Source organism: Muntiacus reevesi, chromosome 2, assembly GCF_963930625.1.
Source record: "Muntiacus reevesi chromosome 2, mMunRee1.1, whole genome shotgun sequence".
Classification (NCBI taxonomy): domain Eukaryota; kingdom Metazoa; phylum Chordata; class Mammalia; order Artiodactyla; family Cervidae; genus Muntiacus; species Muntiacus reevesi.
In genome coordinates this window covers 279,519,022-279,546,858 of record NC_089250.1, presented here as the reverse complement: position 1 = coordinate 279,546,858, position 27,837 = coordinate 279,519,022, and the positions used below count along the sequence as shown (strand labels likewise).

At 47.0% G+C, this 27,837-nt stretch overlaps 2 protein-coding genes across 2 annotated transcripts; one reads left to right on the top strand and one right to left on the bottom strand.

The window, feature by feature from the left end:
• Positions 1–6,963: 6,963 nt before the first annotated feature.
• On the top strand, positions 6,964–12,581 carry LOC136159621 (zinc finger protein 80-like). The gene is made up of 4 exons (XM_065922043.1): positions 6,964–6,972; positions 7,477–7,746; positions 7,831–8,218; positions 12,325–12,581. Exons 1-4 carry the CDS (start codon positions 6,964–6,966, stop codon positions 12,579–12,581), a joined length of 924 nt encoding a protein of 307 aa, XP_065778115.1.
• Positions 12,582–19,836: 7,255 nt separating this feature from the next.
• LOC136161806 (zinc finger protein 773-like) lies at positions 19,837–26,838 on the bottom strand. The gene is made up of 5 exons (XM_065926912.1): positions 26,566–26,838; positions 24,788–24,826; positions 22,882–23,008; positions 22,318–22,416; positions 19,837–21,430 (listed from the first exon to the last, which is right to left on the bottom strand). Exons 1-5 carry the CDS (start codon positions 26,653–26,655, stop codon positions 20,319–20,321), a joined length of 1,467 nt encoding a protein of 488 aa, XP_065782984.1. The 5' UTR covers positions 26,656–26,838; the 3' UTR covers positions 19,837–20,318.
• Positions 26,839–27,837: the final 999 nt, after the last annotated feature.

Sequence of the window (27,837 nt, the reverse complement as noted above, 5' to 3'; positions counted from 1 at the left end):
GTTCTTTACCACCAGTGCCACCTCCCTGCTCCTCTGCTAGGAGGACCCTGGGGTGGGCTGGGAGCCAGGAAGGTCACTGGATTCATCTTGGCAGTTGCCATCTGTTTATGCAAAACTAGCTTGCCATTTTCAGCAGCAAATTCATCCTTTTATTAAAGACATTTCCTTTTGTGTGAAAAGTGAAATGATTAAATATAGGGTGATGGTGTCTTGTGGGAGCCTTTGAATGTCAACACACAGCAGGCCCCAGGACTCTCTCCAGCATTTGATGCTGTTTGCTCTTGTCACAGCCCCAGTCACCGCCAGGAATTGTCTTGTGTATTTGCTTTTTGTTTGTGTGGCCCCTCATCAGAGAGGGCTTCTCACATTTGCTCCCAGCCTATGCGCTTCCCTCACCCCTGATGGCTCAGTTGGTAAAGAATCCGCCTGCAATGCAGGAGATCCCGGTTTGATTCCTGGGTTGGGAAGATCCCCTGGAGAAGGGATAGGCTACCCACTCCAGTATTCTTGGGCTTCCCTTGTACTCAGCTGGTAAAGAATCCGCCCACAATGTGGGAGACCTGGGTACGATCCCTGGTTTTGGAAGATCCCCTGGAGAAGGGAAAGGCAACCCACTCCAGTATTCTGGCCTGGAGAATTCAATGGACTGGATAGTCCAAGGGATTTCAAAGAGAGTCGGACATGACTGAGTGACTTTCACTTTCACTTTCGCTAATCTTCCCACTCTGTTTTCTTTTTCTTTTTTTTTTTTTTTTCAGATAGTGGAGTGCAGTTTATTACACCGGCGGGCCCAAGGCAGAGTCTCCTCTTAGCCAAGGGCCCCAACTCTGTTTTCTTTTTTAAAAATAATTTTATTTATTTATTTATGGCTGTTCTGGGTCTTTGTTGCTGTACAGGCTTTTTCTGTTCGCAGTGAACCGGGGCTACTGTTTTTTTGTGATGCGCGGGCTTCTCATTGCAAAGGCTTCTCTTGTTGCAGAGCCTGGGCTCCAGGCGCTGAGACTTCTGTAGTTTAAGCACATGAGCTCAGTAGTTGCAGCTCCCGGGCTCTAGAGCACAGATTGAGTGTGACACGTGGGCTTAGTTGTTCTGAGGCATGTGGGATTCTCCTGGACCAGGGATCAAATGGCTGTCTTCCACATTGGCAGGCGGGTTTTTTACCACTGAACCATGAGAGAAGCCGCTCCTCTGCCCCCCTTCTGTTTTCTCATCACCAGAATCCTTAGAGCTAGCTGATGTTGTCTTGCTCAGTTATTCAGTTGCTTATTGAGGATCCGTGAATCCCTGTTTGCTGCTTTATCTCTGGGCCTAGGACAGGGCCGGCCCTATATGTAATGGGCTCACTAGCTGCTTGTGAGCTGGTGGGCACTCCTGACAATTGGAATCAGTTCAGACCCCAGCACGGCTCCCTGCATCTGTCCCTCTGACTCCCTCTGTGTGGACTATGTGTCCCCTTCCCCTCCCATACTTCCCCAGCTCACTGCCCTCCAGCTGCACCATCCTCCACTTGCCAAGCTCTTACCGACTTCCCAGCCTTTGCCCTTGCAGTCCCCCCCACCCAGGATGGTCTCCAGTTCATCCGTGTGCATTGTTCAGATCTTTGTTCAAATACCACCTCTTCTTTGAAGCAGTTCCTGATCTTTCTAGTTCCAGCTAAAGTACTGCCTGCACCCATTTGCTTGGGATTTGGCTTTTTTTGTGCAGAGCTGTGTGCTGGTTGAGATTTTCCAGGACCTTAGAGGGGCAAAGAGGAGAAGTAATCATAAAAAACAATGGTCATAGCAGGCTTTCATGGGGCTCTTGATTTGCTCTGAAGGACCTTTGTTACCTTTCATCTCCTTCAGTCCCCACCTCCTCAGTTAGTTTCTGTTATTTTACAGAATGCTTTATAGAAGAGAAACTTGAGGCTCAGAAATGTTGTTACCTGCACCGGGTCACACAACTCTCAAGTTAGTTGAAACTCACACCTTGTCCATCCACCACCAGAACCTGTGTTCCCAACTACAGCAGGCTGGAAAGGCCTGAGGCAAACACCTGAAATAAGCAGGCTCTGATCCCATCCAACAGCCCCACAGCGCATGATGCTACTCTGTTTGACTTGCCAGGCACCAGTGACCCTCAAGGATGTGATTGTGACCTTCACCCAGCAGGAGTGGAAATTACTGGACCTGACTCAGAGGACCCTGTACCAGGAGGTGGTGCTGGAGACCTCCAGGCTCCTGGTCTCACTGGGTAAGTTTCTCCTCACCTCCGTGGTGGCAGGGGTGGGAGTTCTGCAGCCTCCTTCTGGTTCCATCCTCCCAAGGCCTGGATGGTGGAGCTGCCCGCCCCCCCTCCCCCAGCCCATCTTCCCTGCCATGTTCTGGGCTCGCTTCCTCCCACTTGCTCTCCCTTTGTCTCCAACACGGATGGTTGAGCAAGAAGCCTGGTCCTCCTGGCGGGAGGAAGTGGGGCTCCTGGGAGCAGGGTGTCCTGAGGACCTGTCCCCAAGACCTGGAAGAAAACGTGCTCGTGCCCTGGCTCTGGGTCTCACCCTGGCTTCTCTCTGTGAGTCTGCTCGGGTAACTGTCTTTTCACAGCAGCTTTGGGTAGGAGTGGGCACCTTAGTCCTTCTCTCTGAGACCCTCAGATGTCTTGTCTCTACTTTTTTGTGCGTGTCTATGTCATGCCCTTTGTGTGACGGTGTTTTTGTGGCAGGAAGTGACCTCTTGCCCCAGCACTCAGCAGGGGCTCAGCCTGGGGCCCCTGCAAAAGATTCCCATGTCAGGGATCTGACTGGCCAAACCTGACTGGGTCAGGTGGCCCCAGGCCTGATCCCAGAGACCTGATTTGAACTGGCCTGTGGTGAGAATCCAGCATCACCTGGTGAGACACACGGACTTAGATTAATCAGAAAACGTCTGTGGGAAGAGTGGGTGTCTTTTCCAGGGGTCCCGTGGCTGCACTTGAGCAGGTTTTGGATTCTATAGGATGGAGGCTGTTGTGTAGACATTGCCCAAGGCTGGTGTTTGTGCCTTGGTTGCAGCACCCAGGGCAGCATTTTTTTTTCATGCATGGGAGCGCCATTATTCTGAAATCTTCCCTGTCCTAAAAACCACACTCTATAGAGAGAGTCTTCATAGTCTTTACAAAACACCTTTGTTCTGTATCTCCACAAACAGGGTATCCCATTTCCAAAGCAGAACTGACCGGCCTGTTGCATCCTGGACGAGAACTATGGATGGTGAAGAGAGGACTTTCCCCAAGCACTTGCTCAGGTGGATTGCCAAGATCCAGGCAGTGGAGGTCACTGCAGACTGGGAGGGACTGTTGCCTCTGAAATTCTGGGGAAGCTTCTTATTGAGACCTCCCTGGGGACATAGGTTACACCCAAGAAGTTGAAAAGGCCAGAACCAGCTTTGAACAATCATTAGATCCTGTGTGCAGCCATGCCCAGGTCCTGTTCATTATATGTAAACAATCATTAGATCCCTCACCCAGTCGTGCCTGGTTCCTATCTATCCCTTGTATACCCCACATCATTCCTGACTCCATCCCCTTCCTGAACTTCACCCCGGTCCACCTCTCTCATCATCTCTTGTCTGCATGATACTGCCCACCCCATGATCTCCACACTTCTGCTCAGTCTACTACACCAACTCTCCCAGCACTCACCTCACCTCAAACCCTCACCACTCCCCACCTGCTGGAACCTCAGCCTATGAGAAAATTCATGTTGGAAGTAAAGACTGCTTGCTTCTCTTTCCTTGACTCGGTCCTTTCAGACTCGTTTGCATCTGATTGCCACTTGAAGCCTTTCTTCTCACCTCTCTCTGTCCCTCCCAAGACAAATTCCTGCATTAGAAACATCTCCCACCTTCTTGGGAGTTCTTATCATCTCTTAGTTCCCACCCCCACCCCCCACTCCCTGAGCTCTAGAATGGCCTCTGATCAGTGTGACTGTCTGTACAATCAGCTTCTCAGAGGCTGTTTGTAGAAGAAAGGTCTACACTAGACTTCCATTCATCCCCCTTATTCTTTTTGAAGTGTAATTTACACATATCAGTGTCCATGACTCTTAAGGGCTTAGCTTGAGGAACTTTGACACATGAATAAATTCAAATCACTACCATCAGGTCAAGATCCTGACCTCAGGAGGCTCCTTGCCAGCATTCTTAGTCCATACAACCTCTCAGAAACATAACTGGCAGTACAGCAAGGAATTTCCACAATTCACGAGTGGGTAAGACAGAACTTCATAGTGTGTTTTCCGCTCATCTCCTATTGATCATCAGGATGTCTGTGAGACTCATTCAGTTCAGTTCAGTCGCTCAGTTGTGTCTGACTCTTTGCAACCCCACGGACTGCAGCATGCCAGGCCTCCCTGTCCATCACCAGCACCCAGAGTTTACTCAAACTCATGTCCATCAAGTCGGTGATGCCATCCAGCCATCTCATCCTCTGTCGTCCCCTTCTCCTCCTGCCTTCAATCTTTCCCAGCATCAGGGTCTTTTCAAATGAGTCAGCTCTTCACATCAGGTGCCAAAGTATTGGAGTTTCAGCTTCAGCATCAGTCCTTCCAATGAGTATTCAGGACTGATCTCCTTTAGGATGGACTGGTTGGATCTCCTTGTAGTCCAAGGGACTCTCAAGAGTCTTCTCCAACGCCACAATTCAAAAGCATCAATTCTTTGGCGCTCAGCTTTCTTTATAGTCCAACTCCCACATGCATACATGACCACTGGAAAACCATAGCCTTGACTAGATGGACCTTTGTTGGCAAAGTAATGTCTCTGGTTTTTAATATGCTATCGAGGTTGGTCATAACTTTCCTTCCAAGGAGCAAGCGTCTTTTAATTTCATGGCTGCAGTCACTGTCTGCTGTGGTTTTGGAAGTCTGTCACTGTTTCCACTGTTTCCCCATCTACTTGCCATGAAGTGATGGGACCAGCTGCCTTGATATCAGTTTTGTGAATGTTGAGCTTTAAGCCAAATTTTTCACTCTCCTCTTTCACTTTTATCAAGAGGCTCTTTAATTCTTCTTTGCTTTCTGCCGTAAGGGTAGTGTCATTTGCATATATGAGGTTATTGATATTTCCTCCAGCAATCTTGATTCCATCTTGTGCTTCATCCATCTCTGCATTTCTCATAATGTACTTTGTGCATAAGTTAAATAAGCAGGGTGACCATATACAGCCTTGACGTACTCCTTTCCTGATTTGGAACCAGTCTGTTGTTCCATGTCCAGTTCTAACTGTTGCTTCCTGACCTGCATACAGGTTTCTCAAGAGGCAAGTCAGATGGTCTGGTATTCCCATCCCTTTAAGAATTTCTCAAGAGTTTGTTGTGATCCACACAGTCAAAGGCTTTGGCATACTCAATAAAGCAGAAATAGATTTTTTTTTTCTGAAACTCTCTTGCTTTTTTGATAATCCAGTGGATGTTGGCAATTTGATCTCTGGTTCCTCTGCCTTTTCTAAATCCAGCTTGAACGTCTGGAAGTTCACAGTTCACGTACTATTAAAGCCTGACTTGGAGAATTTTGAGCATTACTAGTATGTGAGATGAGTGCAATTGTGTGGTAGTTTGAGCATTCTTTGGCATTGCCTTTCTTTGGGACTGGAATGAAAACTGACCTTTTCCAGTCCTGTAGCCACTGCTGAGTTTTCCAAATTTGCTGGCATACTGAGTGCATCATTTTCACAGCATCATCTTTTAGGATTTGAAAAAGCTCAACTGGAATTTCATCACCTCCACTAGCTTTGTTCATAGTGATGCTTCCTAAAGCCCACTTGACTTCACGTTTCAGGATGTCTGGCTCTAGGTGAGTGAGCATACCATCGTGATTATCTGGGTTGTGAAGATCCTTTTTGTATAGTTCTGTGTATTCTTGCCACCTCTTCTTAATATCTTCTGCTTCTGTTAGGTCCATACCATTTCTGTCTTTTATTGTGCCCATCTCCTCTGGTGACTCAGATGGTAAAAGTGTCTGCCTGCAATGTGGGAGACCTGGGTTCAGTCCCTGGAGAAGGAAATAGCAACCCACTCCATTGTTGTTGCCTGGAGAATCCCATGGATGGAGGAGCCTAATGGGTTACAGTCCATGGGGTCGCAAAGAGTCAGACACGACTGAGCGACTTCACTTTCTTTCTTTGCATGAAATGTTCCCTCAGTATCTCTAATTTTCTTGAAGAGATCTCTTAGTCTTTCCATTCTATTGTTTTCATCTATTTCTTTGCACTGATCACTGAGGAAGCCTTTTTTATCTCTCCTTGCTGTTTTTTGGAACTCTGCATTCAAATGGCTATATTTTTCCTTTTCTCCTTTACCTTTAGCTTCTCTTCTTTTCAAAGCTATTTGCAAGGCCTCCTCAGACAGCCCTTTTGCTTTTTTGCATTTCTTTTTCTTGGGGATGATCTTGATCCCTGTTTCCTATACAGTGTCACAAACCTCCATCTGTAGTTCATCAGGCACTCTGTCTATCAGATCTAATCTCTTGAATCTGTTTGTCACTTCCACTGTATAATCGTAAGGGATTTGATTTAGGTGAAATCAAATTCATTCATGTGGTTGCAGTTACTTGGAGTGTGATGCCTTCATACTGTATAATATCTCATTGTAGTAATATGTTGAAGTTTATGTTATCTATTCTCCTGTTGATGAGCATCAGTAGTTGCCATTCAGTCGCTCAGTCATGTCTGACCCTTTGCAACCCCATGGACTGCAGCACACCAGGCTCCTCTGTCCTTCAGCGTCTCCCAGAGTTCGTTCAGATTCATGTCCAATTGAATTGGTGGTGCCATCGAACCATCTTATCCTCTGCTGCCTCATGCTCCTATTGCCTTCAATCTTTCCTAATAGCAGGGTCTTTTTCAATGAGTTGGCTCTTCATATCAGGTGACCAAAGCATTTTTTGGACATTATAAACATAACCACTATGAGCAGTTATCTTGGGCATTTACCCAGAATTGGATTGACTCAGACATGGGATCGGTGTGCATTTAACTTGAAGAGAAAGCACACAACAATTTCCAGTGTGGTTGACCTTCCGGCACTCCCACCAGCCACGTGTGAGTTCCCATTGCTCCCCACTCTGTCAGCGTTTGGTGTTCTCTCATTACTTTTTGTGGCACTTTAGATGAGGTTTGCAGGACGACATACCTCCAGCCAAACCACAGCAGGGTGTCAGGGGGTAACATTTCCATCTTCCTTTTCCTGCTTGCTTGGTGATTTTGTTGCTTCTGTGTTGGCATTGCTAATAGGCTTCATTTGTGTATTGGATTCCCTTCAGGCGACAAAGCGAAAACCAAGCCCACAGAGACTACTGCTGCTCAGCAAGCCTTGTTCAAGGGACACTTACTTCAGAGGTCAGTGTCTCAGGAAGGCTGCAGTGTTTCTCCGTTGGGGCAAGCTTGGGAACTGGAAGGAGCGTCAGAAAAGCAGGGGGGGCATTTGAAGACAGGAACAGTCCTTCGCAAGGAAACCCTCCCTGGAAAGAGGATCCCTGAATGTGGTGATTTGGGGAGAGGTGACAGTCTGGGCTCTAAAGATTTACAAGATCAAGTCACCTCAGGAGATGATCTTCATGCATGTGAGTCACGTGGATCAAGGGCAGACCCACTGTTTCACGGAGGGAAGAATTCCTACAAATGTAAGGAATGTGGGAAGGAGTTTGTCAAGAATCACTTCCTTCTTCGACATCAGCGGATTCACACTAGAGTAAAACTCTATAAATGCAGAAAATGTAGGAAGGCGTTTCCCAAGAAAGCAGACCTCACTCTACACTACAGCATTCACACCAGGGAGAAACTTTATGAGTGCAGCGAGTGTAGGAGAGCCTTCAGCCGCAAGTCTCACCTCACGGAGCACCAGCGGATTCACACTGGAGAAAAGCCTTTTGTGTGCGCTGAGTGTGGCAAAGCCTTCAGCCGCAGGTCACACCTCACGGAGCACCAGCGGAGTCACACTGGAGAGAAGCCCTATGTGTGCAGTGAGTGTGGAAAGGCCTTTGCCCACCAGTCTGACTTCATTCGGCATAATAGAACCCACACTGGGGAGAAACCCTTTGAGTGCAAAGAGTGTGGGAAAGCCTTTAGTGACAGCTCTTCTGTAACTCGCCACATGAGGTGTCACTCTAGGGAGAAGCCCTATGAGTGCAGTGAGTGTGGAAAAACCTACAGCTACAGCTCAACCCTTACCACCCATCAAAAGATTCATAGTGGAGTGAAATCCTACACATGTATGAGATGTGGCAAGGCCTTTTACAAGAAGGCTGGGCTCAGTCAGCATCAGAGAACTCATGTTGGAAGGACTTCTTTAAAGTAACTATTGTGGTGAATAGTTTGGCCAGAGGAAAAATGTTCTTTGGCATCTGAGACTATGTACCCAGTAACACCGCGTGTCCCCTCACGTGCTCAGTTTTGCTGTGACTGTGTGTTAGCTATAGCTGTAGCTGAGCCCTTTCACTGCAGAGATCTTGTCCCAAGACATGACTTGGTTCTCAGCAGAAGGATTTTCTTTCTACACCTCAAAGCTCCTTGTTGTTACATGGCCCACAAAGAGACCTGGAAGTCCGTTTGTCCCAACACAGGAGTTACATGCATCCCTTAGGAGGGACCCCTTTCCCTAATGACTTGTGTCACCCCATCTAATTTTCTGTGTACTGTGTTCTTGCTGGTTTGATGGGCAGGAGTCGTGAGAACCCCATCTTTCATCCCTGTTGCTCCACGCAGTGTCCTGGGTTATGGAGATAACGTGGGTGACTGGGACACAAGTTTTGTGACTCATGTCTAGAATGGGAGACAGACATGATAACACACAGGTGAGGTATGTCAGTGTTGTTGCTATGATAGTAACATGCCTGCAATCCCCATTCAGCATAATGAAGAACAAGGTCAAAACGTTGGCATGGAGGCCAGATGTGATCAGGAGGAGTGGTCCAGTGGCTGCAAGCTTGGACTCTGGGGACAGTTGGAATGCCAACATTCCTGAGCTGTGCCTGTCACCATCTGGATGACCTTAGTCATGTCATTTCCCCACAAGTCTGTCTGCATTGTGGAAGTAGAAAGCTGTCTGTTAAACTGTAATGCATGGGAAGAGGAACAGAAGGTATACAGGGGTGGCATGCAGACTGTGAGGGACGGAAGAGCCTCAGTCATGTTGGAAGATGGAGAAGAGCACGACTTGCAAAGGAAACCGCATGTGCTGAGGTCCTGAGGCAGGCCAGAGCCGGGACTGTCAGAGGAAACAGCTGAAAACCAGTGGGTCCAAAGGAAACAGGTGGTGGGCAGTGAGATGGAGGGGCAGGGCACCATGAGAAATGTGGATTGTATTGCAGCTGCTCTGGGAGCTGAGGAAGGGACTCAACAGGACAGTGGGATTTTGGCTGCTGTGTGGAGCACGGACCGAGGAGGATCAAGAACTGATGTTGGAGAGAGGAGGCCACTACAGTCCAGGAGGACGTTGACAGTGGACTGACCCAGGATGGTGGCTTTGGAGATGACCTGGGACACGTTAAGAGGCAGAGCTGATGGGACATGTGCATAGTTTGGATGTTGGGGTGAGTCTCCAGGGATGACTTTGCCCCTTCAGTCCTTGACAGAGCCCTCTGCATCCATAGGAAACATGACCTGTGGCTTAACACTGTGTTCCAGTTCCTTAGTGACAAGTTTCACAGTTCCCAGTTTTATAAGTGTGGTGAGTGAGGCTGAAGGTCCTTTTCTGGGACACCAGAAGTCAGAAAGACTTCTTGTAGTTCATTCTGGTAGTTCGGGCAGTTGATTTTTCCATGACCTTATTTCTCTGACTCAGGAAGGGTCCTGGCCCTGCCCAGATTATATTACTTTAGGCAGGAGGGTGAGTAGAGCAGTGATGAGATTTCTGTCACTTGGGCCAGCATTCTCAGCTGTGGTATTTAGTGATGCCCATAATTCAGACCAACTCAGGAAACTTTTGGGTTCTTGGTTTTCTCCCTTGTAAACTGGGAGTTGGATTAACCATTAGAACCTTCATTATTTATGAGACAAGTGTGTTGACCAACATGCCTCACTAGGTGCTTGTGCAGGTTAAAGGACAGTGTTGTAAAAAGACTGTCATATGGCTGGGTATGTGGGTGTGCTTAAAAGTTGGCTGCTCTTACTCACAAGTTACCCCTCCATGCCATTCTCTTCTTTCCTCATCAGGAGATGTGGTACTTGTAATTTCCTGATGGCTTCTCAGCAGATTTTAGTTCTTAAGAAACTTGATCATGGGCTCTAGTGACATTCAACATAAAGTCTTGGTTCTCCATCAGTCAGATTTCTATTTCTCTGAATAGAAATTCAAAACCTCCCTTTAAAAATCTCTTGTGAAGGGAATTTTGAGCTGTCCAAAAGTACTGACTGCTAATTTAATTTACCCCATATTTATTTAATGTTATAGTTGATATACATAATTTGAGTTTAAATATGCACTCTTATTTTTTGGATTTTTTTGCATCACTTGTTCTTTTTCTGCCCTCCTCCCCTTTAAACTTTCTATTAATTACTTATAGGTTTTCTTTATTCTAGTTTGGAAAGCATATTCTCTAACTGTGTTTGTTATTGTTTAAGATTTATAAGCACTTATTAAAAACAGTAGAGCACAGAATTATCAGTACTTTTCCTTCCCTACTATGTAAGACACTTAGCAGTATATCTGTATCTCAGTCTATGTGTTGAGACCTTGTATGTTAATTCCATCATTCTAACTCCACAAGGAAACCATCATTCATGTTTAATACAAATTATGAGCAGTTATATCCATCTACGCAGGCGTTTACCCTCTTGGATCCTCGTTGTTTCTATCATCGCAGGTCTTCCGTCTGAGATCAGTTTCCAGATCCTTAAATATAAACTTTAGGGTTTCATTCTGTGTGTTAATTTTCTATTAAATTTCCCACATGGAGTTCAAAACAGTCATACTGTTCTTCTTCTGGCTACGTCCTGTGACGCGTGGGATCTTAGTTCCCCAACCGGCATTCAAACCCGTGCTCCCTGCACTGGGAGCGAGGACTCAAGCACTGCAGCACCAGAGAAGTGCCTACTCATACTTCTTCTTAAAAGGCAACTTTGCTGTGTATACAGAAATCTAGATTGGCAGGCCTTTTTCTTTAGCAGGTCCTTCAGTAGTTCCTGCCACTGTATTCTAAAACCATAATAATACTGGGAATGAGTACCAACTTATTTTTTTATTGCCTTGTTGTCTTAGTTTAGGTTAAGAACAGAGGAATGGGGTTTGAGGTTTTCAACCCAAAAGTAATAAATAATGCTGAATGTGTAGGAGGGATAATAAAATCCATTATCCCAGTGACTGAACTGATAGATTGTGCTAGAAACTGGGTAGATGGTCTCCTATCCAATTGTTTCTTTTTTTTTTTTTTTTTCCAATTGTTTCTTTATCAACACTCAGCTTCTCTTCCCTAGACCATGTCGATGAGTTTTGGACAATGGCATATGGGCAGAAGTGATTGTGAAATTGTGTCTTCACGGCAACATCTCATTTTTGCCTCTCTGCTGGGATGTCCCCGTGGGTGTGCGATTGCTGTTCTCACACGCCCCAGGATTTAATGCTGTCTTGGGAGCTACAGGTCCAAGTTATCTATGGACTGACCATGTACAGGCAGTTTTAGCAAATTCTTGGTGATGCTGGTGTTACCGGCTTGTGAACCACTGAGTGAAATCATCACTTGATTCACAAAGACAGTGTAAGCAACTTATCTTTTTAGTACCGTTTTTGTGTTTTTTGTGGTTTTTTTCTTTTAGTTTTTTGCTCTGTTGGATACTCGTCAGCCGTGAACCAACTGTTCACTCTCAGAAACAGACACTGACAGAATACCAAATTATCAGCTGCTCCCTTACCTCATACGCTGGGCATTGTGCGTGCCTGCTCAGTCATGTCCAACTTTTTGCAACCCCGTGGACTGTAGCCTACCAAGCTCCGCTGTTCGTGGGATTTTCCAAATGAGTATTGGAGTGGGTTGCCATTTCCTCCTCCAGGGGATCTTCCCAACCCAAGGATCAAACCTGTGTCTCCTGCACTGCAAGTGGATTCTTCACTTCTGTGCCGTAGTCTAGTACCTACATTCAAATCCCCAACTGGGGATGGAACCCGGGTCCTAAGCAGTGAGAGCACCAAGGCTTAAACACAAGGCCACCGAGGAGTACCCTTCCTTATGTTTCTTAGTGACATTTTTCCTGAGGGTGTGAGAGACTTAAGAAGTGCGCTGAGGGCTTCACAGGCAGCGGTCTCCAATTCGATATCTCTTGTGGATGGCTTTGACCAGCATGGCCACAGAAATCTAGCGTGGTCATCTTTGGAACCACACAGCATTGTTTTCCAGGGTCTCGCAGGGTCGTTCGGCCTTCGCTGTGGAGAATGGGAAGGGCGGGATGCAAGACAGAAACTACATTAGCCAGCGGGCTGTGCTTGTGCGTGAGCGGCGACACTCATCCAGTGACAACCCAGGGCAGAGCCGGTACCTCCCCGGAGGTGGGGGCCGGACTTCCGATGACGTGACAGAGGCTGATGGGCGACAATGCCCCTCCTTGGTGGAGACCGAGTCCAGGCCTGGGGCTATTTCCTAGGTAGCTGTTAGGGATCAAATAAGGAAGGAAGGGAAAAAGAGTTGGAGCCTTCTCTGCGCCTTTGCGCAAGCCCTCCGCCTGGCTGTGTGTTCTTCGGGCTCTGCACCAGCCCTCTTTCCTTCTGGTTCCTGGTGTCGGCGTGCTTGTCCTTGTGTGCCTTTTACACGTGGGGAGCTGAGGCTCCTAGTGCTGGTCAGCCGAGGTCACGCCTAACCAGGGCCGGATGACTAGGGAATCCACTAAGCTTGCAGGACCCTCCGGGCTCCCCGCTCAGTTCACGGGGTCCGCTGGTGACGGTCAGCTGGGCCGGACGCAGGTGTGTGTGTGGGCTTAGGCTGCCAGCCCCTGGAACCGTGGTCCTATAAGCCTCGGGACACGACATAGAGGATGCTGTTGTCCTAGGACTTTCCCCCTTCCGCTCTCTCTGCCCTGGAGTTTGGGGTACCCAGAGGTGAGTCATTCTTGGCCCATGGTTCTTAATTGAGTAGGAATTGTGTGAAACCCTTCCATTTTGGGAACCCGGTAGGATGAGGTAAAGGTTTCAAGAACTAGCATGTGCATATGCTTCGATGTGGCACTGAACTGGGGATGTTCTTGAAACCATAAGTATACTTTATGTCTTTTGGGACCTGAGACCAGGTAGGCAGAAATCAGCCACTGAATGGCAAATGAGGGGCTGGGCCTTGTGAGCGTGGTGGGAGCCATAGAAAGTTAGAGCTGAGAGAGGTGCCTTAACTCCGCTCTTAATAGTGATGCCTAAAGCTCAGCTTTTCTGTTCACCTGTGTGAATCGAATCACAGAGAAAGAGTTTTGGATGAAGTAGAAGGAAGACACAGCGTGTTCCCTCTAAACCGCGTGTCCCCACTTGGAGAAGATAGTTGAGAGTTTTGTAGTAATTGTTCAAAGAGGGCGTGATCAGCACCAAATATTCTTCTGAATGGTTGATAGTGAAGTGAGTAGGAGTCCGCATCATCAACCTTCAGGTCCAACTGGTCTGGGGTCTGCATGCTTGTGGGCAGCATACCTTCTTAATCATTAATTTCTCCCACCTGGAGGGGGTTTCAGTATCTACAAAATAGCTCAAAGATATTGTTGTATGTATCCCTTGGTGGGGAAACTGGACCTTGTCCCAAGGCTGCTCTTGACTGCTTGTTTCTCCCTGGTCTCACATCCCCTCCCTTCCCTAATTAACAACTGCTTGGATCTGCCTCTCGGAGCTCAGGTAAGGTCATGGAGGCTGAATGAAGCTGTTTCCTGTAACCAAAGAAATGAGGGACACTCAAAGGCTTTGTGCCCAGGAGTCCCACAGGGCCCTGCTGGTATCAACAGGCTCGCTCTGGTCCCTGAACAGGCTGGGGGTGAGGGTCGATTGTTTCTCTAGTGTTCAGTCAGCCATATTTTCCTCTGGTAAAATCCAGTGGTACATGTTTTATTATTTTTACTTTCTTCTGGATTTAATTTGCCGTGTATCTTTTCACCTCTATTAATCAGAGGTGGTCGTGGTGGTGGTTTCATTGCTAAGTTGTGTCTGACTCTTTGTGACCCCATGGATTGTAGCCCACTAGGCTCCCCTGTCCGTGGGATTTCCCAGGCAAGAATACTGGAGTGGATTGCCATATCCTTCTCCAGGGGATCTTCCCAAACCAGAGACCGAACCCGGGTCTCCTTCACTGCAGGCAGTCTCTTTACTGACTGAGCCACCAGGGAATAGTTCTGTAATTATTTTGTGTACTTGTTACATTTTTGTATCAGTTAGGCTCATCTCTTAAAATGAGTTGAGAAGCATTTGTTCCTCGTATTTTCTGAAAAGACATGTTATTGTGGTATTATTTATCCTTTAAATGTTTTGTAGAATTTGCCAGTGAAACTATTTAAGTCCTTAATATTTCTCAGTGGTGTATGATGATTTTTTTAATTGTTTTTGAACATATTTTTATTGTTCATTTCTAAATACATCATATTTTGATGCTATTATAAAAGATTTCATTTTTTAAAAATTTCCAAACGGTCATTGCTAGTATCAGAAACAAGTCATTTTTGTATATTGGCCTTTTATCCTGTGACCTTGATAAACTCAATCATTCTCAATCATTTAATCTAGTAGCTTTTTAGTGAATGAGTTGTAATTTTCAACATAATCATGTCTTACTTGAATAGAAGTTTTGGTTCTACCTTTACAATCTTTTTTAAAAAATATTTTTTATTTGGCTCTGCCGGTTCTTAGTTGCAGCACGTGAACTATTAGTTGCGGCATGTAGGATGTAGTTCTCTGACCAGGAATTGAATCCTGGCCCTCCGCTTTGGGAGCACAGAATCTTAGCCACTGGACCACGAGGGAAGTCCCTACCTTTACAATCTTTAGACCATCCCCCCCCCCCCCCCCCCGCCCCTTATGTTACTAACACAGATCTCTAGTACCAATACAATGTTAGGTAGAAGTGATGAGCATAGACGCATTTGCATTATTCCCAATATCAGGGCAAAAGCGTTAGGCTTTCAACATCAAATGTGTTAGCTGTGGTTTTTTTTTTTTCCCCCATAGATGTAATATATCAGAAAGTTCCCATCTAACCCTAATTTGCTGAGAGTTTTTATCATTTACTGGTTTCTGAATTCTGTGAAATGCCTCCACTACATCTTTGAGATGATTATTTTTTAGTCTATTAATATAGATAACAGGTTCAACTGTTAAATCATCTCTGTATTTTTGATAAACAGCACTAGGTTATGGTTTATGTGTTCACGTATGTATATGGCTGGATTCAGTTTGCTATGTTCATGTGGGTGCTAGTCCCCCCTTTTTTTTAAACTTTTTATTTTATTTTGAAGTATTAACTGATTATTGAAGTATTGGCTTCCCAGGTGGTGCTAGTGGTAAAGAACCTGCCTGCCAATGCAGGACACATAAGAGAAATAGGTTCGATCCCTGAGTTGGGAAGATCCCCTGGAGGAGGAAACAGCAACCCACTCCAGTATCTTTGCCTGGAGAATCTCATGGACAGAGAAGGCTAGAGAGCTACAGTCCATGGGATAACACTGAGTTGGACACAACTGAAGCCACTTAGCACACACATGAGCTGATTAACAGTTATGGCATTCACTTAATGATTAATAGTTGGGAAGTGCTTGAATCTTCTTTTAGAAGAATATCTATACAATTGGTAGTTTCATCTTTAAGAAAACAAGAGTATCAGGCCCACAACCACAAATGTGTTCCACTGGAGAAGGGAATGGCAAGCCACTTCAGTATTCTTGCCTTGAGAACCCCATGAACAGTATGAAAAGGCAAAAAGATAGGACACTGAAAGATGAACTCCCCAGGTCGGTAGGTGCCCATTATGCTACTGGAGATCAGTAGAGAAATAACTCCAGAAAGACTGAAAAGACGGAGCCAAAGCAAAAACAACACCTAGTTGTGGAAAGAAAGTTAGAAGCAAAGTTCGCTGCCGTATAGAGCAATATTGCATAGGAACCTGGAATGTTAGTTAGATCCGTGAATCAAGGCAAATTGGAAGTGGTCCAACAGGAGATGGCAAGAGTGAACATCGACGTTTTAGGAATCAGTAAACTAAAATGGACTGGAATGGGTGAATTTAACTCAGCTGACCATTATATATGCTACTGTGGGAAAGAATCCCTTAGAAGAAATGGAGTAGCCATCATAGTCAACAAGAGTCTGAAATGCAGTACTTGGATGCAATCTCAAAAATGACAGAATGATCTCTGTTAGTTTCCAAGGCAAACCACTCAATAGCACAGTAATCCAAGTCTATGCCCTGATCAGACTTGAAGTTGACCAGTTCTATGAAGACCTACAAGAGTGTCTAGAACTGACACCCAAAAAGCATGTCCTTTTCATTATAGGGGACTAGAATGCAAAAGTAGGAAGTCAGGAAACACCTGGAGTAACAGGCAAATTTGGCTTTGGAGTACAGAATGAAGCAGGGCAAAGTCTAATAGAGTTTTGCCAAGAGAATGCACTGGTCATAGCAAACACTCTCTTCCAATAACACAAGAGAAGACTCTATACATGGACGTCACCAGATGGTCAATACCGAAATCAGATTGATTATATTCTTTGCAGCCAAAGATGAAGACGCTCTATACAGTCAGCAAAAACAAGACTGGAAGCTGACTGTGGCTCAGATCAAGAACTTCTTATTGCCAAATTCAGAGTTAAATTGAAGAAAGTAGGGAAAACCACTAGGCCATTCAGGTATGACCTACATTAAATCCCTTATGATTATACAGTGGAAGTGACAAATAGATTCAAGGGATTAGATGTGATAGACAGAGTGCCTGAAGAACTATGGATGGAAGTTCGTGACATTGTACAGGAGACAGGAATCAAGAACATCTCCAAGAAAAAGAAATGCAAAAGCAAAATGATTGTCTGAGGAGGCCTTACAAATAGCTGTGAAAAGAAGAGAAGCAAGAAGTAAAGGAGAAAAGGAAAGATATATCCATTTGAATGCAGAGTTCCAAAGAATAGCAAGGAGAGATAAAGCCTTCCTCAGTGATCAGTGCAAAGAAATAGAGGAAAACAATAGAATGGGAAAGACTAAAGATCTCTTCAAGAAAATTAGAGACACCAAGAGAACATTTCATGCAAAGATGGGCTCAATAAAGGACAGAAATTGTATGGACCTAACAGAAGCAGAAGATATTAAGAAAAGGTGGCAAGAATACACAGAAGAACTATTTAAAAAAGATCTTCACAACCCAGATAATCACGATGGTATGCTCACTCACCTAGAGCCAGACATCCTGGAATGTGGAGTCAAGTGCGCCTTAGGCAGCGTCAGTACAAACAAAGCTAGTGGAGGTGATGGAATTCCAGTTGAACTATTTCAAATCCTAAAAGGTGATGCTGTGAAAGTGCTGCACTCAATACACCAGCAAATTTGGAAAACTCAGCAGTGGCCACAGGACTGGAAAAGTTCAGTTTTCATTCCAGTCCCAAAGAGAGGCAATGCCAAAGAATGCTCAAACTGCCACACAATTGCACTCATCTCATGCTAGTAAATTAATGCTCAAAATTCTCCAAACCAGGCTTCAACAGTACGTGAACTGTGAACTTCCAGATGTTCAAGCTGGATTTAGAAAAGGCAGAGGAACTAGAGATCAAATTGCCAATATCCGTTGGATCATTGAAAAAGCAAGAGAGTTCCAGAAAAATATCTACCTCTTTGAAAAAGCAAGAGAGTTCCAGAAAAATATCTACTTCTTTATTGACTATGCCAAAAACTGACTGTGTGGACCACAGTAAACTGTGGAAAATCCTTAAAAAGATGGGAATACCAGAACACCTGACCTGCCTCTTGAGAAATCTGTATGCAGGTAAGAAAGCAACAGTTAGAACTGGACATGGAACAACAGAATGGTTCCAAATAGGGAAAGGAGTACGTCAAGGCTGTATATTGTCACCCTGCTTATTTAACTTATATGCAGAGTACATTATGAGAAACGCTGGGCTGGATGAAGCACAAGCTGGAATCAAGATTGCCAGGAGAAATATCAATAACCTCAGATATGCAGATGACACCACCCTTATGGCAGAAAGTGAAGAAGAAATAAAGAGCCTCTTGAAAGAGAAGAGTGGAAAAGTTGGCTTAAAACTCAACATTCAGAAACCTAAGGTCATGGCATCTGGTTCCATCTCTTCATGGCAAATAGATGGGGAAACAGTGGAAACAGACGTTATTTTGGGGGGCTCCAAAATCACTGCAGATGGTGACTGCAGCCATGAAATTAAAAGATACTTGCTCTTTGGAAGGAAAGTTATGACCAACCTAGACAGCATATTAAAAAGCAGAGACATTACTTGGCCGACAAAGGTCCGTCTAGTCAAGGGTATGGTTTTTCCAGTAGTCATGTGTGGATGTGAGAGTTGGACTATAAAGTAAGTTGAGTGCCTAAGAATTGATGCTTTTTTTTTTTTTTTAGAATTGATGCTTTTGAATTGTGGTGTTGGAGAAGACTTTTGAGAGTCCCTTGGACTGTAAGGAGATCCAACCAGTCCACCCTAAAGAAAATCAGTCCTTAATATTCATTGGAAGGACTGATGCTGAAGCTGAAACTCCAGTACTTTGGGCACCTGATGTGAAGAATTGACTCATCTGAAAAGACCCTGATGCTGGGAAAGATTGAAGGCAGGAGGAGAAGGGGATGACAGAGGATGAGATGGTTGGATGGCATCACTGACTCAATGGACAACTCTGGGAGATGGTGATAAACAGGGAGGCCTAGCATGCTGCAGTCCATGGGGTCACAAAGAGTTGAACATTACTGAGTGACTGACTGAACTGAATTGAACCACAAAGAACTGAGATTGTCCAACAACTCAAATGAGCAGGAAACAATTGTCTTTAAACACTCCAGGGGAAAAAAAAAAAAAAAAAACAGAACACAACCTTGGTAACAACTTGAGTTTAGCCCAGTCAGACCCATCCCTTTCTCACTGGTCGTATGATCTACAGAACCATATTATAATAAACTGGTGTTGTTTAAGCCATTGGTTTGTGGTTATTTGTCAGTACAGCAATAGAAAGCTACTGCATCATTATTCTTTGACTATTTACTTTTTGGGGGGCTGTGCTGCACAGCATGCAGGATTCCTAGTTCCCCAAGCAAGGATCAAACCCTGTCCCATGCGTTGGGAATGCAGAGCCTTAACCACTGGACCACAAGGGAAGTCCTAAGTACTTCTTTACTTTCTAAGGCAAGGATATTTCCTTGGCTTATGTAAACTTTTCCAGCTCTAACCTACAAGTGGCCTCTTATGCAACGTGTTCTGATTCTTTTTACTGAAATACTGTATTCATAAGCCAATAATTGAACAGTAAATATGCTAACAGCTACTGAAATACCTCCGCATTCTAGGCTGTCACTGAATAGGTAGGGGATATGTTCATACATAAACATTTCTACATACATTGAACTTCTTTGTCTGTATTTAAATTAACAAAAATTTCACAAGACTGGATATTTAAAAGGGCTCTTAGGGCTCCAATAGCATACCCAGATAAGGTTTTTTGTTTGTTTGTTTTTTAACAGGCAATGATAAAGTACCATAAGAGAAAAAGAGCACAATACCAAAAGTATAATCAATAAAAGAACAAATGGATAAGTTGTATTTCAAGAAAATTAAATTCTACTCTAGGGAAGATACTGTTAAGAAATGGAAACCAAAGTCGCAGACTTAGAGGAAATATTGGTAAAATATATATCAAATGAGTCATTTGCATCCAGAACATACTAAGAAATTGCAAGACAGTTCTTTTAATAGTAGGCAAAAAACTTTGATCAGGTAATTCACTGATGGCAATACAATATGATGGCAAATACAAAGGGAGAAATACTGAACACCAAGTCATTAGGGAAATGCAAATTTAAACCACAATGAAATACTACTAGACATCTACTAGAATTGCTAAAAAATATATGGCCAATATTTTACATGCAAAACTCAGCAAAGATATGAATAAACTGGAAAACAAAAACACTCCAGGAAATGTGAAATGGCATAACAATTTAGAATATAAGGTGTCACATTTTTTAAAAGTTAAATATTTGCATCAGCTTCCAGCATGACAGTGTGAGGAGCTTTGCAGGCCGGCTTCCCAGGGAAATGGGTGAAAATTATAAAAACATAATTTAAAGCCTCTGGAAGTGCTCTGAAGCACTTAAACATTTATTTAAGAAAATCTAATGCTCAGGTAGAAAAGCAAGGGTCAGTCATATTTGAACCTTGCAAGACTTTTCTCCACTGTGAACTTTCTGGTGCTGTATAAGGTTGAAACGCTGGCTAAATGACTTCCCACAACTGCTGCACTCATAAGGCATTTCTCCAGTGTGAATCCTCCGATGCTTAACAAGGCTGGAGCTGTGGCGGAAAAATTTCCCACATTCCCTGCACCCGTAAGGTCTTGCTCCAGTGTGAACTCTCTGGTGTTTAACAAGGCTAGAGTTCTCACTAAAGAATCTTCCACATTCATCGCACTTAAAAGGCTTTTCTCCAGTGTGAACTTTTCGGTGTTGCACAAGGCTGGAGCTCTGGCTAAAAAATTTCCCACATTCGCTGCATTCATAAGGCCTTTCTCCAGTGTGAACTCGCCAATGATTAATAAGGCTTGACTTGTGGCTGTAGAATTTCCCACATTCGCTGCACTTATAAGGTCTTTCTCCAGTGTGAACTCTCTGATGCTTCATGAGGCTTGAGTTAAAGCTAAAGAACTTCCCACATTCACTGCACTCATAAGGCCTTACTCCAGTGTGGATTCTGTGATGCTGAACAAGTGTGGAATTGTGCCTGAAGGCTTTTCCACATTCACTGCATTTAAAAGGCTTTTCTCCAGTGTGGACTCTCCGGTGTTGAATGAGGTCAGCATTGCGGCTAAAGGATTTTCCACATTCACTACACCCATAAGGCCTTTCACCAGTGTGAACTATTTGGTGTATAAAAAGGTTGGATTTATGGCTGAATAATTTCCCACATTCACTGCATTCATAAGGCTTTTCTCCCGTGTGTAGTCTCTGGTGCTGAACAAGTAAGTATTTCTGACCAAAGGCTTTCCCACACTCACTACACCTGTAATGCCTTTTTCCAGGGGGAACGCCTTCCCCACTTTTGGCGCTCCTGCATGGCTCCCCTCCACTAGGAGCCACCTGAGGCTTGGGAAGACCAGAGCTTCCTGGGGAGACCTTCCCACTCCCCTCATGCTCTTCTCTTGTTGAGGGTTTCTCTCCAGAGTTCAAGTCCTGGTGTTGGCGAAGGTTTGCTCTGTCCACTTCTACACAACCACTCTGCTCAGAAGGTCCCTTGTCAACCTCTGCTCCACACCAACAGCCTGCAAACACAGAAATGCTAATGAAGTGTCTGTGGAGTATGTAGACTTTGGCGGGATGGGGCAGCACCCTCACACATGTCTGACACAGGCAGTAAGGGGTTCCTGGGACCCTTCTTAGTTGTCATCTTTGTCGCAACTTGCCTTCAGTGGCAAAACCCAAATCTTTCAGTGACCTTTAGCATCACCACAACTTAGGTGGAAAGTGTCACCCATCACAGTGAGCATTGCTAAGGATGTTGAGATACCACAGCATCAACTGTACCATAACCTGTGAAGCTCCCTATTTCCGGCTGCGTCAGCATCCCAACACACAGACCGGAGCACCCTGCCCAGGCACACTGGTGTGAGGAGGCTGGTCCCCCCGCACAAGCAGCCCTTCTTGTCCTCACCTGAGTGTGACCTAGTTATGTTCAAATGCACCCATAAAATCCCACTGTGCCTTTTCTTGTACTCCCCCTACCAACAAAGGCACCTGCTGACAGGTCCTCACCCTCTGCTTCCCCCTGCTTGTTGGAGCCCACTCCCTCCAGTGTGACCCCCGCTCCTCCCCTTGGTGGGTAGGGACTACCTCTTCGGGGCTGTGAGCACAGTCAACTTTGTTTTTTTCCCTTAGGCTCTCCTGTGTTTCCTCTCATGGCCACAGCAGACTAGCCATGTCAGAAAACACTTCATTTTCTAAATGAAGCCACTGTTGGTGAGCACTGCAGAGTGGAACAGAGGTCAGGGGACAGCCCTGGCAGCTGAGAAGTGGGCAGCTGAGGGAAAAAAGATGGAAATCAGCCTTGGCCCCTTCTCTGACACCAAAACATCAGGGCCCCCTGGGGAGACTCCTGGTGCAAACTCATCCCTGGGTTCACTCTAACCCTCCGCCGCCTCCCCCCAAGTACCTGCTGGTGTGGCTGTGGCTGAGACTCCCTCGGCAGGCACACAGGGCTCCCCCCGCTGCTCCATCTGAGTCATGTCATGGGTCCTGAACGATGTGAGTCCTACGGAAGGAACAAGGCAAGAGGGTCAAAATGACCCACTCCTCACCAGCCCACAGGAACTAAGGCTGAGTGTAACCAACAAGAAGGTGGGGAAAAGATGCTGCAGGAACATCCTGATCAAGCAGTGGCCAGGTCAGCACCTCAGTTCCTGACACAGGCAGATCCCACATCAGCCAAAAGAGGAGGGTCAAAGTGGGGTGTTGGGCTGCCATGGATCTCTTTGGTGTCACCAGGCCAGGGAGAGGCCAGTAGTGTAGGATCCATCTGACAGCAACACTTGCGATCCCCAAACCCATTCCTGTACAACTATGGAGCAGCTTGGGGACAGAAGGGGGTGGTGCACCCAGGCTTGGCTGTTATACCTACTCTAGGACACAAGAAAGGATGCAGCACCCACAGACCAGCTTTGGGAGGGAAGGACCTGCCCTTGGAGAGGGGAGGAGCTATAGGATGCAAGGACCTTACCGAGAGAGGCCATCAGTGAGAAGGTCTCCAGCATCACCCCGTGGTACAGGAGCCTCTGGGCCTCATCAAGGAGCCCCCACTCCTCCCAGGAAAAGTAGACAGCCACGTCCTCAAAGGTCACTTGGCCCTGCCACGATGGGGATGGTTCAGTTCACATGCAGCCTTCTTTCCTGGGACTCAAACCCTCCTCCCGAGCGCCCTGCCTCAGTGGAGATACCAGGCCCTGGTGTTGCTGATGCCCACCCTCCTGGCCACCCGAGCGATCACCATGTTCTGCCCTCAGCAACAACAGGTGGGGGACAGGTGTCATCTGAGCTCTGGTGCTGACCTCCAAAGCCTCACCCTTCTGCAAGACAATTCACCCAGGATCCTTCAGACTGTGGTTCCCAAGAACAACCAAAATTGAGTCCCCTTCTCCTTTCACCCCAGTACAAGGGCCTGGGGCCATCAGCTGGCACTCTCTCCCAACATGCATATTGTTCTACACACCACACCTCCCTCGTGGCCCTGACCCTACTTGGCCCTTACCCTGGCTTCATCCTCAGCATCTTGAAACCTGGAGTAGATCTCAGGTACACTCAGCCCTCTTCCATTCTGTGTTACAAAGCAGTCCCCTCTGTCTTAGCATCCTCTGACACTTGTTCAAAGCCCAGGTCCACTTGTCTCACATCATGCCCACCAACAGTCCCAGGGGACCCCATGTGACTTTGTGCTGACCTCCAGGTTCCTACAGTGGTAAGAACAAGAGCCTGGGGAGCCCACAGCTGGATGAATCGGCAGTAGCACCAGCTTTGCTCTCATCTCCCTGCCTGGTCTCCACCTACATCTCATGTCCACTGCCCATGGAAACCTGGCCTCCAGCCAGATCCTCCTCCCTGCTACAATGCCTCCCCACCATGACCACTACACTCCCCTCATGTGTTTCTATGAAACCCAGCACCACATCCAGCAAGAGACCCAGTCGTCAGCCCCACACTCCCCTCCCTTGTTACCTAATGCACTGCCATGGAACTGAAGGTACTCCCTGCCAAATCTGATCACAGCTCCATCCTGACCCATGCACCACCCACACTGTGGGTGAATCCAATCTGAACCCTTCACCTGAACTCTAGCCTGTGGGTCCGGGTGCCCAGGGGAGGAATTCACTCGAGGGTTTCTGGGTTCAACAGCCAGAACCTAACTCCTTATTCCCAGTGAGAATTCCTCTTGCCACCGACTTGGATGTGGTGGCACTTCCCTCCTTCTAGCTACTGAGGCCAAACATCTCAGAATCACCTGAGTCTTCCTCTTTTCTCTCCTAACCTTCCACATCAGATAGTCTGCTCAGACCTACCTGAAAGAACAAACACACACTCCCAACACGTTGCGCACCTCCACTGCCACTACTCTGGCCCATCTACCACCACACTCACTTGGGCTACTGTAGTAGCCTCCTCCCTGGTCTCCCTACCACCCAACAGTCTGCTTATTAAGCCTGGCTCAGATCAGTTCCTTCTTTGGCTCTAAACCCCTGTGGCTCCCACCACCCTCTGAATTGAGGCGCACCTCTGCAGACCACCATTCCAGGTCTAACTTCTCTGCTTCTTGCTGTTTTCACCACACATGAGGGGGACCTAAGTTTGCTGGGCATTTCTAACTCAACCTCACCTCTCCTAATATTTTCTAATGACCACTGTGAATGGACTTTCTTCTAGGCCTCATGCCACTGGCTGCCAGAAATGGGAACCAAACCGTATGATTCCTGGTCTGCACTCAGGAACCTGATCTTGGATGACCACCTTCCAGGGATCTTAGATGGCAGGGTGAGGAGCACAGCAGGTAAAACAAGTCCCAGGATGCTATAATCCTGGAGCCCAGGCAAGTGGGAGGTGAAAAGGGTACAGATCTAGGACACTTTATCACTTACCTCTTCATGGTCTGGAAGCCACTCTGCAGCCACAGCAACCTATGGAAAACCCAGGCCATGAGAAGCAGGCAATAATATTGGGCCCCAATGGCTCAACCAAGGTACCTCAGTCCTCGGTGATGCATACCTCTCAACAGCTGTGTAATCTTGGACAAATACTCGACCTCCCTGTGCAGTGTTGTGATCTGTCAAATGTGAATAATAATGGTGTCCACCTAAGAGGGCTACTGTTTGCTCATTTCTATGCACCAAGTTCTAACTATTGACTCTCACTGCCCTCATAAGTGATGCTTCTGTCAGTATTTCCTGGTTGGTATTAAAAATGTACTTTTTCAACATGCCTTTTAATTAAGAAAATAAAATATTGAAGATGTTTGATTTAATCAAATGCTTAGCAGGATATTGATATTTCAACTAATTATTATATGTTAGCTTGTTAAAGCTGTGTTGTCTTAACTGCCTATGTGTGTATGTATATACATACATATTTATGTACATATGTATATATGTATTTTCACCAGTTAGTGTTAAATGAGTATTTATTTCATAAACTCACAAGATAAGGAACTGGGGGATTGGGCCTGAGAAAATTGAGTAGCTACTAGTCCAGTTGGCAACTGGCTGCCTGGTATATACACCCTCCTGGAGGGAAGCCTGCTAGAGGCCTTTCCACTGGAGCAGCTACTCATCCCTCCTGTCCTAAAAGCTGGGGGAACTTAGGCATCAAAGGAGATGCCCTACTAGCCTGAGTGTTCTTTTTCTCCACGAGGGGAAAAGAGGGCCTGCTGAGCCTGGCATGGCAAATCTACACCACTGACCATCTCAGTCTCCAGCCCAGACCTGGATCCGCTAACCATTCCTCCAAACAAGCCAGAAACACTTTGGAGCACAGGAATCCACCCCTCTGGAGGTGGCCCACCCTGCAGGCTCATCTGAAATAAAAACCTTAACATTCTTCCTTCTAAATATAAACCCCAGTCCATGCCGTGGACCAGACCACTCCCCACCATCCCTTGGATATCTCCAGCCCAGATCCCTCCCTGGAACCCTGGAACCCCTCAGGTGAGTGAGCAAGTTGCCCATGCAACACCTCCATTCTGGGAAACCCCAGGGTTGCCACGTCCAAAATCCAACTCCCATCTTTTCCCTGAAACCTGCTCCTTGCAAACCAAAAAAACAGGTTCGTCCTTCACAGTCACAGCTGGTGCAGCAGAAAATCCTGTCTGTTCCACTTTTTTTTTTTTTTTTTTCCCTGTCCCACTTTTAAAGCCTGTGAGAGACCTGATCATTTCTCCTCTCTCTGGCCACCAGCTCTCCATGGTATTTACTTCCTCACAGGTTAGGGTTAGGGATAGTCTCCACTCACACTCTCATCACCACTACCCGTCTCTTTTTCCCTGCGAAGACTTTGGACAATTTTGACACACAGATTGAGCCTCGCCTCTTCACAACCCTCCCTGGCTACTGGCGGCCGCACAATGAAGGTCCAGCTGCTGCAGCTGCCTTGTCTCGTGTGACATCCTCTCATGCGGTTGCAAGCAGACTCCAGACAAATCTCAAGTTTCTCAGTTCTGTTACTGTTTCAAGGCTTTGATCGTGCCGGTCCCGCGGCCTGTAACCCTCTCCCACGCCCCATCATACTGACTGACAGAAATACGGCCTCTCACCCACTATCTCCTCACAGACCTGGACCCAGGGTCTTGAGCAGGGGACGATCAAGGGGGCCTTTAGCGTCTAGTGGGGCGACGGCGGTGAGAGACCGGAGGACGAACATTTACCTCAGGCGGGACTGTCAGAGCGGCCGCTGCCATCGGACTCTGTGGGCGGAGCGGGGCCAGGAGCTGTGGACCAGGTCGGGCCCCAGGCATCCCTGTCCCGGTGCAGGTGACTCCCGGGCGCCGCTGCTGAACGTCAGACCCGCATTAGTGCCGAGAAGAGAACGCCGGCCTCCTCTCGCGCCTTCCCTCTCCCGTCACCCCGGTTCAACACCAGCTTCCCCGAGCCTCTCATCAAACACACAGACCCAAGAGACCCCCCCAAAACGACCGCCCCTTCCCACCACCGAAGGCGGAAGTCCCGCCCCGCGGGGTCCAATGGGGAGATACCTGCGCTGTCGGCTGAGCACCGCCCCGCAGGAAGCAGCGCCTGCTGGGTAATGTAGTTCACGCGCCGCCAAACCTGCAGGCGGTGGGCCGGTAATAGGGCGGGGCGCAGCCGTTTGCTCGCGCCAGTTACCGCACAGTCCTTACCTGGTAACAGTTACCGCGAGACAGCTGTGGGGACTGTTAGCTCCAGACCGAGGCAGGGCGGTGAGGGGTCCCGCTGGGCCACCGGCCAGGTGCTGGCCCTCTGGTGGAGAGTGTGGCAGAGCGTGGCTTTCTCCCGGGGGCCTTCCAGTCTCGCGGCTGCAGGTGAGCCGGGGGCACTGTTGGGGGAGGCCGGGGCGTGTCCCACTGAGCTCCAGAGCCCCTGCCGCCCTGGCCCTCTGCTGGGACCTGGGTCCGGAGGCAACGGGAACCTCTCTGCCACCCCTGCCTCCGTGGCCTGGTGGCAGCGGCCTGTGCGCGGGTCGCAGCCCGCAGGGCCTGGGACGCACGTGCGCTCCACTCCCGCTGGGGCATCAGCGGAGCCTGAGGGCTAGTGGGTCCTGGGCCTCGGCTCCCTCGATGACGAGTCTGGGGACCCGACCTTGGCGCTGCCAGCTGAAACCTGCCTCTTTTGCCAAGCCTGGGCACTGGCAGGAGGACCCAGACTGAGCACCGGCTGAATCTTCCCTGACGGGATTATGGGCCCAAGCAGGAACTCTCCTCTCATCAGCCAGGACCTAGACCTTGGAGGTGAAAGTTGTGCCCGGGGCTCTTGCCCTTTCTCCTTATAACAGAGAATAACATTCATTTGCTCTAGGCTTACAGAAACATCGTTTGACCATGACTTGATCTCAAGAACAAGTGATCTGAAGCCAAAATTTGCAACAACCGTCAGGTTGGTTTATTAGTTTCACACTCCCAAAGCAGTCCTCCTCATCCTCCAGTCAAGCCGCCTTGGCTTTC

Bases quoted from the DNA above. Each gene is read 5' to 3' on its own strand.
- LOC136159621 (XM_065922043.1), top strand. The intron at 7,747-7,830 runs GCAGACCTCACT...TTCAGCCGCAAG, and splicing joins GGAAGGCGTTTCCCAAGAAA to TCTCACCTCACGGAGCACCA. The intron at 8,219-12,324 runs GTATGAGATGTG...GGAACCACACAG, and splicing joins TGGAGTGAAATCCTACACAT to CATTGTTTTCCAGGGTCTCG.
- LOC136161806 (XM_065926912.1), bottom strand. From the start codon at position 26,655: ATGCCTGGGGCCCGACCTGGTCCACAGCTCCTGGCCCCGCTCCGCCCA. The intron at 24,827-26,565 runs GTAAATGTTCGT...GGTTTTCCATAG, and splicing joins CTCTGACAGTCCCGCCTGAG to GTTGCTGTGGCTGCAGAGTG. The intron at 23,009-24,787 runs GTAAGTGATAAA...CCATCGTGGCAG, and splicing joins GGCTTCCAGACCATGAAGAG to GGCCAAGTGACCTTTGAGGA.